This window comes from Brachypodium distachyon, chromosome 2 (assembly GCF_000005505.3).
Source record: "Brachypodium distachyon strain Bd21 chromosome 2, Brachypodium_distachyon_v3.0, whole genome shotgun sequence".
Classification (NCBI taxonomy): domain Eukaryota; kingdom Viridiplantae; phylum Streptophyta; class Magnoliopsida; order Poales; family Poaceae; genus Brachypodium; species Brachypodium distachyon.
The window spans coordinates 15730773-15744488 of NC_016132.3; the positions used below are offsets into that span (position 1 = coordinate 15730773).

Sequence of the window (13716 nt, forward strand, 5' to 3'; positions counted from 1 at the left end):
ATAATTGAGTCATTAACTCGGCATTTTTGTTACTGACATGTGGGGCCGATGACGATTTGCAGCATTCACGTCCAAGCTCGGTGCCCGAGTCAATCTTCGGCAAATGACAGGTGGGACAGAAGCCACGTGTCAAACACGTGGTACCTCTCATACGTTCGAATTTCTATCCGGACGATAATACGGAGTAATAATTAAACGGAAAATTGTCTCATGAATAAGTAGTGTAACCGGATTTTTGAACCACGAAAAAGGAAGAGAAAATCGGGAGGAATGGCCACTAGCAGCCTTGGCCTCTCCACGTCCTTCCTCCCCGGCCACGACACCCGGCGGCGGCGCCGGCCGCCGCGGGGCCCCGCCGCGTCGTTCCGGCCGGTGACGGCGGAGCTCGGCGCGGAGGTGGGGCGGCAGCTGGTGGAGGCGGTGGGCGTGGGGCTCCCCTGCACCGTCATGGCCTGCGGCGACGTCATCTACCGCAGCACGCTCCCCCACAACGACGGGCTCACCATCACCGCCCCCGGCGTCGCGCTCGCGCTCGCCGCCGCGTCCTACCTCTGGGCCACCCCCGGCGTCGCCCCGGGGTTCTTCGACATGTTCGTGCTCGCCTTCGCCGAGCGCCTCTTCCGCCCCACTTTCCGCAAGGTGCAGACTCCACAGTTAGTTCCCAGCCCTGAGTCGTTCGTGATGCTTTGATTCGTGCTAATTTGGTGTTCCTGGGCAGGACGATTTCGTGCCCGGGAAGAAGCTTGGGGAGGGCGCGTTCGGGGTCGTGTACAGGGCGTCGCTGTCTGACCCCAAGGCGGCGGAGAAGGTGAACACCAATGTTGCATCTGCTTGTAAAATGCGGTGCCTCAATTTTGTAGAATTTTGGTAGCTGGTGATTGCTTATTGCATTATTGGCGAAACAGAACAACCGGATTAAGTTGAAGTGTTATTGGATTGGACAAATTGAAGTTGTTCACACAGGAAGTGAAAAATGTGTCTGTGAGCATATGGTGGCATGATCATTCAAATATTATGGTTGTTGCGTCATGTAAATAAGCAGAATTTAAAGGTTCCAGGTTGATCGCTGAAAATCCTAAAACCCTGTCAAAGTTTTGTGAAACAAGCTTCTGAAGAGCAGTAAAAGAGTATAGGTTATTCACTTTTATGTGTCAGTAAAGTGGCTTCCAAACCATGCATATTAATGCACACTGCTTGTTTTGTTTATCTTCAAGCAAGGTGATGTGGTCGTGAAGAAGGCAACCGAGTATGGCGCAGTCGAGATATGGATGAATGAGCGTGTCAGGAGAGCATGCGCTAGCAGCTGTGCAGATTTTGTTTACGGATTTTGTGAGGTATGTCTACACTCGGTTGAGTGGTGTAGCTGTTTCCCACAATCTTCGGATTTAGTTTTGTTTGCCAATACTTGATTGATTCCTAAATTCGCATTGTGTATTTTATTTTCTAGAGCAAACCTAAAGGTAAGGGAGCTGATGATTACTGGCTTATTTGGCGTTATGAAGGCGAGGCCACGCTTTCTGCTCTCATGCAAAGCAAGGAGTTCCCTTACAATGTAAGTGCATCAGGCTTGAAGCAGGGTGTTAGGCCAGACAAGATGATTGCTTGCATTGACTTCAGTTTACCAGTTCTAGGTTTAGCATGATATTTCTTTGTTGCCATAAACTGCGGTCAGTTAACTGATTCTGGCCACTCGGTGTTGAAACCCCAGTTTTATTTGTAGGCTAGCTTACTGAGCTGCACTAGAATGATGTAGTTACTTAACCAGTTTTCATCACCTCTCACCTAGGTAGTGAGTGAGTGTTTATATTTATCTGGAGCTGTACTACCTTACATACCCACAGTGAAACTTTTGAGCTTATTATGGGTCATTAGCTCTAGGGCTCTAGCTTATGATGAAATGCCTTGCTAGTGAGAACAGTCAGATAGGTTCCTTTCGTTAACGCCATCAGCTCATTGCATGACAACCATTTCTTCTTTCCATCTATTTGTAACGAGACGGATTCTCCCATGTAATTTAGTGTTAGCTTGGTAATTTCTGTAACAAAAATATGTATCGTGGTGTACTTTAACAGTTTAAATATGTTTGTGGTTGATCAGGCTGAGACAAAGATTCTAGGAAATGTTCAAGATTTGCCAAAGGGGATAGCGAGAGAGAATAGGATTATTCAAACGGTGATGCGACAACTCTTGTTTGCTCTTGATGGACTTCATTCAACAGGGATTGTTCACAGGGACATAAAACCCCAAAATGTGATATTTTCAGAAGGTAATAACCAACACCTATCACGTATGTTGTTTGCAATTTCATCGTAAAATCTTTTGTACTAATCTTTTCACGTTTTATCTACCGAAAGAATCTCGCACCTTCAAAATTATTGATCTTGGAGCAGCAGCTGATTTACGAGTGGGCATCAACTATATTCCTAAGGAATTCCTTTTGGATCCAAGGTAACCAAGCTACCTTCATGTTTGGGCCGAACTGCTGGAGGAAAAAAAATCCAAGATAATTGTTACCTCTTGAAGTTTAAGCTGTTACCCCAAAAATAGAGTTTTCCTTGGGATTTTCTTGGAGCTTTATCAATGCTTTGCAGGTATGCTGCTCCGGAGCAATATATCATGAGCACACAAACACCTTCTGCTCCCTCTGCTCCAGTTGCAACTGCTTTATCTCCAGTTCTGTGGCAGGTATTCTATAAAAGTTTGAATCCTTGATTAAACTGTTTTTCCTCTATGTCAGTTCAAGACAATTGTTCCTACCAAGAGAATTACTTTAGCTGATGCAACAATTTTGTATTGACAGCTGAACCTTCCTGACAGATTTGACATATATAGCTTGGGCCTGATATTCTTGCAGATGGTATGTCATCACTGTAATTTAATTTATGTGTTTCCTAGTTTCATGTCTGTCTGTTTTAATAAACCCAGAGGAAGGTAGCTTTATACACCAAAAGGTAGTATCAAAGCCATTACATGGGAAAAAAATTCTCCGATTCCTGCTGGAATAGATCAATAGAACTGTTTTCTTTGGAATTCCTGCATTGAGTGCATGATTTTTTTTTCTTATTATTACTGCAAGAATTGAACTGTCTCCACTGAAAATTCTTCATACCATGGCCCTTAAAGTTTGTAGTGCGTGTTATGGAACTCCAAACTTTCAGTTTTACTATAACTCTATAAGTTCTCAAAGCGTCCTCGCATTAAGCTGCCTTTCCCTTAGCTTGAATGCATAATACCAATTTACATTCTGCACTATATTGTTATAGATAGACCCTTCCACTTTGTTCATATATTGTCGAAACACCTTCCTGGTAAGCTTGTAGTGACTGATGTTCCTGACTTACTAGGGAAATCAGTAACATATTTGAGTATTTGTTAATCTCTACTCTGCATAACTTGAAATAATGATACTGTTAAATTACTTGCAAGTGTGTTTTCCTCTTTTTTTGACCTCCTTTTCTACCTCTGCTAACCCAGCTAGCTCATTATGCTCGTGTGTAATTAGTATGTGTGTGAAACACACGCTGTACTGTTACCTGCATCTCCACACTTTGCTGCAGGCAGGATCCTACATAATAGGGACATGAAATGTTGCATGTTCGAACGGTCATTTTCAGTTGAGGATTTTTCTGTGGTGTTGCAGACATTATCAGAACACATAAAGTTTATTGGCAGGATATTACGCTAACTTCTGCTTTCAAAACATCGCATGATTGCATAGGTTTGAAGTTTCAGCAAAAATCTTGTAGTTTTAAATTATCTTTAACACATCATTCTTTTTCAGGCATTTCCAGCATTGAGAACAGACAGCAGCCTCATACAATTTAACCGTCAACTGAAGAGATGCAACTATGACTTAGAAGCTTGGAGGGATTTGGTAGAACCACGAGCTGCCCCAGATCTTCGGAGGGGCTTTGACATCTTGGATTTAGATGGTGGTATCGGATGGGAGCTCCTGACGTCGATGGTCCGGTACAAAGCGCGGCAAAGGACTAGTGCCAAGGCTGCACTTGCACATCCATATTTCAACAGTGAAGGGCTCCTCGGCCTCTCGGTCATGCAGAACTTGAGGCTGCAGCTATTCCGCGCAACCCAGAAGGACTACAGCGAAGCGGCTCGATGGGTCGTGGGCCTCATGGCGAAATCAGGAACGGAAGCAGGAGGAGGCTTCACAGAAGCACAGCTTCAAGAGCTCAGGGTATGTATTCGTGACAGGATGACAAGAACATACCGCTGAGTAAAAACTTGAGCTGTTGGAGCATTTACCGTCGTTTCATTACACTCTACATCATTTCTTTCGTTTTCAGAATTTTGTACTGAGGTGCAGTGGGATAAACATACGATGATTTGGTAGGAGAACACTGACCACTTTCTTGTGTGCAGGAGATCAAACCGAAGAAAGATAGTGCCGAGCGGAACGTGCTCGCTTCCATGCTGCGCGTGCAGAGAAAGATTGTGAGAACGATCAACGAAAGTATGGACGAGCTCACCAGCCAGCGCAAAAGCATCTGGTGGAGCCGGTGGATTCCCAGGGAGGAGTAGAGATCAGGCAGGCGCAGCTCTGTACATTGTCCAGTTCTTCTATAAAAGACGACTCCCATTAGCTACGCTAAATTGGTAAATGGTATATATGCCCTGCTTACTTTGTAGCGTTGGTGAGTACAAATTTGCCCGTCGGAAACACTATGATAACATATACCGACATGAAGATAGATGTACATATTTTTTACACGGAAGCAATATTTTCTGGACCTTGATCACAGGTTCATAGCGAGTCTGCTGTGCTCGATTAATTTGTGATGATGGCTTGCTGATCTGGAGGTACCTTCTTCATTTTGTGCTGCAAGATTCCATCATTCCTTGACAGGTCGACTGCACTTTGTGGCCTTAAGAAGTTTATTACTATGATTGAAGCATCAGTACATGAGTGAAGTTTATGGTTCAATTGTACCATTAATTCGGTTATTTGGGTCCTTCTCATTTGTTGCATTTGTCTGGGTGTCCTCCATGTCCATGGTCCAGCCGTCCAGTCCTTGGCCATTCTGCTCAAGGTGTCAACTCTCAACTGCCAAAGTTCCAACTACAACCAAACACTTACATCTAGCCACTAGTCGATCTATGGCCAGGACTACTCGATTGGTACTAGTAGGATTATCTAAACTACTACTCCCTCCGGTTTAAGTGTCTACCTCTGATTCATAACAAGTGTCTTAGTGATCGGAGGACGGAGGACGGGTAGCTGAAGTGCAAATTCTTCATAAAATAGGACATGTAAGCAAAAAGGTCATTCAGTGAGAAATACACTGTGGGACGCATAGTAGATCCTGTCCGGTACCAAGCGAAAGCCTACGAAGAGGGTAGCCTAGAGAGCGACAGCCGATTGCCAGTAGAGCACACGGGCCCTTTTGGTATTGTCGGAATGTTGCTTTTGGACGGGCTGGACTTGGTCCAGGACGTGTCAAGGCTTAATAAAACAATGTAAGCTCTGTGAAATGAAACCATGCGGTACCATCCAACGGTTTGTCGATAGGTAGGCAATCGTTATGTGCAGCAACAATGCTGATAACACAAATGATCATCAACCATCAGTTCATTATTTTACGGTTGATTAGGCACCTCGTTATGGTACTGGCCAATGATTAAGTTCCAAATCCTTCAGCCGACAGCCGTCCTCTCTGTTCCATTTAGCATGGAGCGATGATCATGTGGGCAACACTGGTAGCTAGCATTTGGCCCCATGACTGTTCGTCGTTATTTTTCTTCGAGGTTCTGGGCCTGCCCTTTAGATGATTACTCCTTCCGTCCCATATTAACTGACGAAATATTACATGTATGTAGACATTTTTTCGGTATAAATATATCTTTATTTGAACAAATTTGAGTCATTTAATATGTGGAACGGATGTGGAACGGAGGGAGCAGATCATAGCCGTGCAAATGCAATCTGCCCGTTCTTTTACGTGCAAAATGTGTTCGAAAGCGTGGTAGTACTCCGTAGAACGAGTCCAGGAACGTCTCCCGTCGACGGCGCCAGTTACGTTCTCAATGGGAAGGAAGCAACCGAAAGGCGGAGAAGCCACCGCATGCTTTTTGTTTCCTTTGTTTATTTCTTTCTTTAGGTGGCCCTCCTATTAATTAATCAACGCTGTTTTTTTCTTCAGGTGGCCCTCCTATAATTAATCAACGCTGTTTTGTTCTCTGCCCGACGGCTAGAAGAAGATTCAGACAGCGAATCTGTTCGGGCATTCTTGTTCGTAAATCGCACTTAACACCTCCCAGTTCCAGTGAATTCGCGATCAGCTACTTTTCTGAGGACCAAAGTATGTCGATGAGTCGATCTACTGTACTCAATTGTATGGTCAAATGATAGGATGAGATTTTTGCGTCTGACTCGTACTCTCGTCTCTTCGCAAAAAAAAAAAAGGACTCGTACTCTCGTAGGAAAATACACAAGGTGCAAAATTCCTCTGCAGGGGGAGCCAAGAAGAGTACTCCGGTGCTGAAAGCAAGTTTGTAAGAGTTTAGAGGGGTTCCGCAAAACATAGCATAACCTCCAAAAAAATCGCCGATTTCTGGAACCTTCCGTTCGCATTGCGTAGACCACCCAGAAAACCCATCCGCTCGTACGCCAACTTCGCAAAAAGCACCCCCTACTTATCTCCATTCCCACAAATACACCCAACTTCTCTCTCTTCCGCAGACTGACAGACTGTCCCCACACACACCGCGTCTTCGCGATACTCTGCCGCCGGGAGAGAGAAGAAAAGGAGGGGGAGAAAAAACCCCGACGAGAAACCGTCGCGAACAACGCCCCAAAAGACAGCGAGAACGAGAGGGGCGGCGGTGGCGGGGGAAGGGAAGGAAAATGGCGTCGATGCAGAGCTGGCGCAAGGCGTACGGCGCCATCAAGGACACCACCACCGTCAGCCTCGCCAACCTCAACTCCGACTTCAAGGTCCGCCGGATCCGGACACCCTCCTCTCCCTCTTATCTCCCCGCCGGGTTTTTGTTTCTGACCTAAAGTTTGCGCCGAATCCGTGGGAACCCTGGTTCCTCCCTCGGCTGGGGCGGGCCGGTGGCGTGCGAGGAGCGCTGGATCTGCGTGGTTTTGATCGGGGAACTCGTTTTTTTTGTAGGATCTGGATGTGGCGATCGTGAAGGCGACTAACCACGTGGAGTGCCCGCCCAAGGAGCGCCACCTGCGCAGTGCGTTGATTCCTTCCCCCCACACGCGCTATTTTCGAAGTTTTTGCTTGGCCTAATTTAGTGGTTTTTGGGGTTCATAATTAGATTATGCCTCTAAGTGCGAGGTTGTGAGGGGAGGGGGATAAGGTGTGCTTTTTGTTTAGTTTGGTTTCGGTGTTTTGATGGTGTTACTGTGGTGGTGGTGGTACAGAGATTGCTGCGGCGACGTCCATCGCTAGGCCCCGGGCAGACATAGCCTACTGCATCCACGCTCTCTCTCGTCGTCTTAACAAGACCCGGAATTGGATTGTAAGTCCCGCGCTCGCTTGGAGCTTATATCATTCCTATCTATTATGACATTTTGTTGATGTTGCCTTGGATGATCCCCTTGTTTCCATGTATTTTTACTCGAATGGTATCTCTGTCCTGTATAACGAGACTGATTCCTACTGGAATGACAGAACCTAGATTGGTCGTTGCAGTTGCTGTATTATGCTGGAAATCTGTAGCTTTCCATGTAACCAAGATTGATTCTTGTAAATTTATGTTTCTTAGTGAAGTTCCAAAGGTTGGATTCTGTTATGTGTTGATCCATTGAATTTTGCATTTCCAAGTGTTTGCTATCTATTTTCGGCTGCACTTGGTTGCTACAGTAGTAATTTCATTTGAGATACTTCCTGAATGTCGTACTGATATAGGCTGTGGAAATGTTAGTACTGGTAACTAAATCAAAACAAATAAAAAATCATATTAAATGCTGGATCAAATGTGTGATTTTATATAATACAAGAGCTGTTAGTTCAGCATCCAATATTGTCCCATCTTGCTGGTTGTTATCAACTTCACTATTTAGTTCAGTATGCTGTATCCTCATACAGCCATGCCTGGTGATTGTGAGTATAGTCCTACATAGTTAGGTTAGTAATATCAAGTACAGCTTAAACTAATGATGAAGTCCAGAAATCTTACAGAATTTTATCAGTCTATTTACTCTACGATTTATGTAACATACAGGTAGCATTGAAGACACTTGTAGTGGTTCATAGACTTATAAGAGAGGGGGATCCTACATTTCGAGAAGAGCTTCTTAATTTTACACAAAGGGGGCGGATTCTGCAGCTCTCAAACTTCAAGGATGATTCTAGCCCAGTTGGTTAGTATCTCTTTATTTGCTAGGAGATTGCACAGACCTTCTTATTACCCCTCGATTTCCCTTATCGAGTGCTGTCCACAGCCTTGGACTGTTCCGCATGGGTTCGCACATATGGTCAGTTTCTGGAGGAAAGATTGGAATGCTTCAGGGTCCTGAAATATGATGTTGAGGCTGAGCGTTTATCGAAACAAGGTCAAGGTCCTGAAAAGGTCTGAAACATCAATTCTCTCTTTGGTACCACAATTGACTAGTTTTGAGGATCACACATATTAAACCTGAGTTTCAATTCTACATACTAATTGCTGCTTCAACTGGTACTATTTTGTCATCAGGGACACAGTAGAACCAGAGAACTGAACACTCAAGATCTGTTAGAGCAGTTGCCAGCTTTGCAGCAGTTACTGTATCGACTTGTTGGGTGTCGGGTGATTATCTCTTAATTCTAGAATAACAAGTCTTAGATATGAGTCTCTCAATTTATACCATTTGCATCTCTAGTCTCTACATGTAATGTAAAACCCCTTTGCATTTGGTATTGCAGCCAGAAGGAGCTGCGAATAACAATTACTTAGTGCAGTATGCTCTAGCTCTGGTAAGCTCTAATTATTTGTCACAGTATCTGTCTGTGCTTTAGTCTCTACTGCATCTTTCTTATATTCTTCATAGACTTGTGTGTCAGTGTCGGCTCTTCATCCTATTTAACTGATATAGGTGAAAGTGTCGTAAACAATTTTGTCTTTCTTTTTGTCATGGATAAAGTTTGGTAGGAACTAGGAACAGCTGCACAAATAGATCTGTGCACCACATGTTCTTTGAGATTTGTGTTCTCTCCTAATAAGCTGCACATTGAACTTTTGGCAAGCCTAGGGAACAACAGCAGGAAAGTCTTCTCCATCTTGTCCTTATAGATGTTGCTAAGATGCTGTCTCACGATGTTGAACTATTCATATCCTGTCCTTCTAGATGTTTCTAAGACTCTGTCTTGCGAAGTTGAACTATTCATAATTCATATACCGACTAATCACAAATATTTCATCCAGTGCTGCATATTTGGCTAATGATGAAGCATATTCTCAACTATCTGTACTGCTCATACTGTTTCGAGTGTTGGCATGAGATATCTTGCATTCTTGCATAGGATTATTCCATTATATATGTGATTTATTTCTTTGTTGATATTATCCTTACATTAACAAAATATTGTCTTTGCTTTAATATCATAATTTGTGTTGCCAGATAATCAAATAAGAATATGCTTGTTTTCAACATAAGCACAACTTCTGATATGTTGATTTGGCTGATGGAGTGAATGACTAAAGCCTGTTGCTCTGTTATCCACAGGTGCTAAAAGAGAGCTTCAAAATTTATTGTGCGATAAATGATGGAATTATTAATCTTGTCGACAAGGTAAAAGATCTCTTGAACTAACAACTTGCTACTATGTGGTGATTAACAATCTGCACGTATATTTTGTTGATTTCTTGTTTATGTGTGCAGTTTTTCGAGATGGCGAGACATGAAGCGCTTAAGGCCCTCGAAATTTACAGGAGGGCTGGCCAACAGGTAAGCCCTGTGCCCATAAGTTGACATGGTGGATTGTATCTAGATTCTAAAAAATTATATTGCATCTTCCAGTTCTCACCTGGTCTGGTTCTTTGATGCAGGCTGGGAGCCTATCGGACTTCTACGAAAATTGCAGGGGCCTAGAACTTGCAAGGAATTTTCAGTTCCCCACTCTTAGGGAGGTGAGGGTTTGTACTGGTTTTCTGATTACTCACTATTTATGACAGATTTTTTTCCACAAACATCTCATTTTAAATTCCTCAGCCACCACAAACGTTTCTTGTGACTATGGAGGAGTACGTGAGGGATGCTCCGCGTATGGTTCCAGTTCGAGAGCCACTGGTCAGTAGTTGAGTGATACAATTGAACTTACTGTTTCTGGTTTTTGCTGTATTGACATGTTTTTATCCTATCTATCATGTTATTCATATCTTGTGGTTTAGGTATCTGTTATTCTTAACTCTTAAGTCACCTGGGAAATCGGCAAGGAGTATTGTCTTTGTTTCTATTTGTTCTTTTCAATGATGAACCTGCTTTATCTAAATGTTAGTGCATCCAGTATGATCCAATAAGCAGTTATATGACAACATAAATGGAATACAAATACATGCGGGAAAATGGCTTAACAAATATAGAAATAACCTGTTCCCATGTGGAAAGAAGCACACACAAAGGGTGAAAAACTTAAGACAGACATACATATCAGCTATTCATCTTTGCGCCACTAAAAATATGCTGATGTGTTTCATTATATGACTTGAAAACCTGCAGCAGCATTCCTAAATCCCATGTCTAGTAGGCACCTATCCGTCTGGTGGTGACTTGATTTTGTTGTGTGTGTGAAACAAGATCTTATATTAATCTTTCAGCAACTAAATACCAAAACTTTACCAAGAAATACTCTTCCAAACAGGACTTTAGGCTACTCTTCTGAGTACTGAAAATGGACCATTTCATAAAATTTGCTTTGTCCATTCATCAGGAATTTCCTGAGAGGCTTCTTCTTACGTACAAACCGGATGAATCAGAGGATGTTTCTGCACCCGATCCTGTCGAAGAGGAAAGCCCACCAGTTGAAGAATCTGTTCCAGTACAGCCTGTTACTGAAGCTGTTTCACCTCCTTCCAAGAATGATGTAGCGGTGGTGGATACTGGTGATCTACTGGTAAGTAAAGAGCAAGTATACTCCATGCTTTGATTTTGACAATCTAAATATCCTTTGTTTGTTAGGGCTTAAATGATCCAAGCCCTGGTGTATCGGCAATAGAGGAGAGCAATGCTCTTGCATTGGCTATTGTTACATCAGGTAATTAGCCGTGATTCAATTCTTTGTGACTGACAAGTATCTTGCTTAACCAATTAATTGATAGATTCTCTGCATCTGTATAGATGCAAGTACTTCAACAACTAGCACCACTGCATGGCAAGATAAAGGATTTGATCCAACAGGATGGGAACTTGCCCTTGTTACTGCTCCAAGTAACACAAATTCATCCGTTGCAGATAGTCAATTGGTTGGTTTCTTCTCTCACTATTCATTAATTTTCTGAGGATTTTTATGTTGGTCCCCTTTGCTTGTCACGAGGGTTAAATCTTGGTGGTAACCAGGCATTTCTGGTCTTTTTTTATTGCTTCCACTCATTATTTGTTGTTTGAAGCCTGGAAATGTTCAGCCACATTTGAGGAATCAATTTTCTTACCCGTTGCCAGCCGTGGTGCTTGTAAGAAATTTACCACTTGTACTGATATTGTGACATGACTCCGATGTCATGGACACCGTATTTCTCTGTTAGTATGTCACAAGTCCTTACTGAATGGAAGTACACATAAGTTAAAAACTGTTGCAATTGCCAGCAAGCAGCAACTTATGCTGTGCTTGATCTTTTCATGTAGTTATGTGGGCACATTTTTTTGTGGGAACCATATGCAAATAGGCGTTTTTTTGTTTGTCATATAGGCAAATAGGCGTGTTAGTTTGTGCAGCGGGCCAATGGAATCATTTTTATTGGTAGCAGAATACGATAGTATGTCTTGATAGTGTCCACTTATTATTGATCAATAATCATAAAACAAGATGCTATATAGATCTACTGTGTAACAATAAATGGGGTGTTCATTGCATTTGTTTTCTGTATTGTTGTTTCTCTCGGGTGAAACCCTTTTAGGTGATATATCGAGGGGCTACAGTTGCTTCAGACAAAATAGTAATTGAAGTGCTGTACTGCTGTTTTATCGACGAAGCTCTTTTCACCTGCAAAAGAGTAAACTTGATGACCGTGTTTACAGGGTGGTGGACTTGACAAGCTCATCTTGGACAGCCTCTACGATGAAGGAGCCTACCGGCAGAGACAGCAGCAGCAGTTATATGGTTCGTCAGCTCCCAACCCATTCATGACAAATGATCCATTCGCGATGTCGAACCAAGTTGCTCCCCCGCCATTGGTTCAAATGGCTGCAATGTCTCAGCAGCATCCGCAGATACCAACTATGATGCAGCCGAATCCGTTCGGACCACCCGTTCAGACACAGCATGCAGGCCCGGGCCCTGTAACGAACCCCTTTCTGGATACCGGCTTTGGGCCATTCCCCGTGGCAAACAATTCACAACAGCAAGCCAACCCATTTGGTGGTAACCAACTTCTATAGGCTGCATTGAACATGAGCAATTTGTGTCCACAGCGAATGCGATTTTTGTGCGACGGTAATATGCATTGTGCCTGGCCATTATTGTATGATACCACTCGTATTGATATGTGTATTCGGCTGCACCAGACGGGGCTGCCAAGTGCCAAGTGACCCTTGTTGTAAAGAAATTAGTGACCTGTGCAACATCAGATATATGTCAATAAATAGTAGGACAAGGTTATAACACGAGGGATTGCACTGGGTGATCGATTGGTACTCGTTCTTTTCTGCCCATGTAGGCATGCATAGTGTCTGTTCAGCTGTCATCTCACATTCCGTGAAGATGTCCATGGTATCTCTTGCACATTTTCTCTGATACTATCCATCTCTGGAGTATTTGCTTTTCTGTCATCTGATCCCTGAGCTGAAGTTTCCTGACTAAGGTACCTCTTTGGTTACTGACCTGAACTCGGAAGTGCAGATCATATTGTCCGGCGAATGTCTATTTTTCAAAGTTTCGTTAGGTAAGATGTCTTCCAAAAAGAAAGTAGGTAAAGACTCAACAGTGAGGTGCCGATCATTTATCAGGACCAGGAGGACTATAGTTTGCCTGCCGTCATTATCATCATCCTTTTTCATTGCCGCGAACGATAAACAAAACGCAATGGCACGATGATACGCTGCAAATTACAATATCTAACCGCCTATCTAGTGAAAGTGTTTTGTCGCCTCTTGGGTTAGAAGAAAAGTAACCAACAGAAGAATCTTCACCAGTGATCCGGCTTTTCGCATCGTGAGGAGGCTCTCGCCAGTCCCCCCCACCTATATGAAAATGGCTATGTGTACGAGTTGTCCTCTAGTTTTCTGGTGCTTGTAGGCTTTAGCAGGAGGAGGGTAGATCGATCTCTCTTGCCTGCAGGTGAAACTTCTTGCTGCAACAGCGAGCGGTGCACTACCAATTGGGTGCGTAGCTTCTCTGCCTGAATGTAGCTTATCTATATTTCTGAAGAACCAGTGAGCTTTGCAATTCTCAGTATTGTACAAAATGATTTATCCATTTCTGAAGAGCCAGTGAGCTTTGCAATTCTCAGTATTGTACGTACTGCTACTAGTAGTACAATCATGCAAGGAAGCAAAGGTATCAATCAGCGGGGACCCAGGGGTATCCACGATCCCAATCATTCAGATCCACG

At 43.4% G+C, this 13716-nt stretch overlaps 2 protein-coding genes across 2 annotated transcripts; both read left to right on the forward strand.

Moving 5' to 3' along the window:
- The first annotated feature begins 210 nt into the window (after positions 1-210).
- Positions 211-4790, forward strand: LOC100841525 (serine/threonine-protein kinase STN7, chloroplastic). Its single transcript, XM_003567913.3, has 10 exons — positions 211-639; positions 719-808; positions 1215-1334; positions 1448-1552; positions 2098-2266; positions 2355-2448; positions 2592-2685; positions 2801-2857; positions 3782-4195; positions 4381-4790. Exons 1-10 carry the CDS (start codon positions 271-273, stop codon positions 4537-4539), a joined length of 1671 nt encoding a protein of 556 aa, XP_003567961.1. The 5' UTR covers positions 211-270; the 3' UTR covers positions 4540-4790.
- A 1945-nt stretch (positions 4791-6735) lies between these two features.
- LOC100841026 (putative clathrin assembly protein At2g01600) lies at positions 6736-12795 on the forward strand. Its single transcript, XM_003567911.4, has 15 exons — positions 6736-6952; positions 7134-7203; positions 7394-7491; positions 8197-8335; positions 8417-8544; positions 8668-8760; positions 8877-8927; positions 9677-9742; positions 9833-9898; positions 10000-10080; positions 10163-10240; positions 10881-11063; positions 11129-11204; positions 11288-11412; positions 12185-12795. The coding sequence occupies exons 1-15, from the start codon at positions 6863-6865 to the stop codon at positions 12542-12544; spliced, it is 1704 nt and encodes a 567-aa protein (XP_003567959.1). The 5' UTR covers positions 6736-6862; the 3' UTR covers positions 12545-12795.
- Positions 12796-13716: the final 921 nt, after the last annotated feature.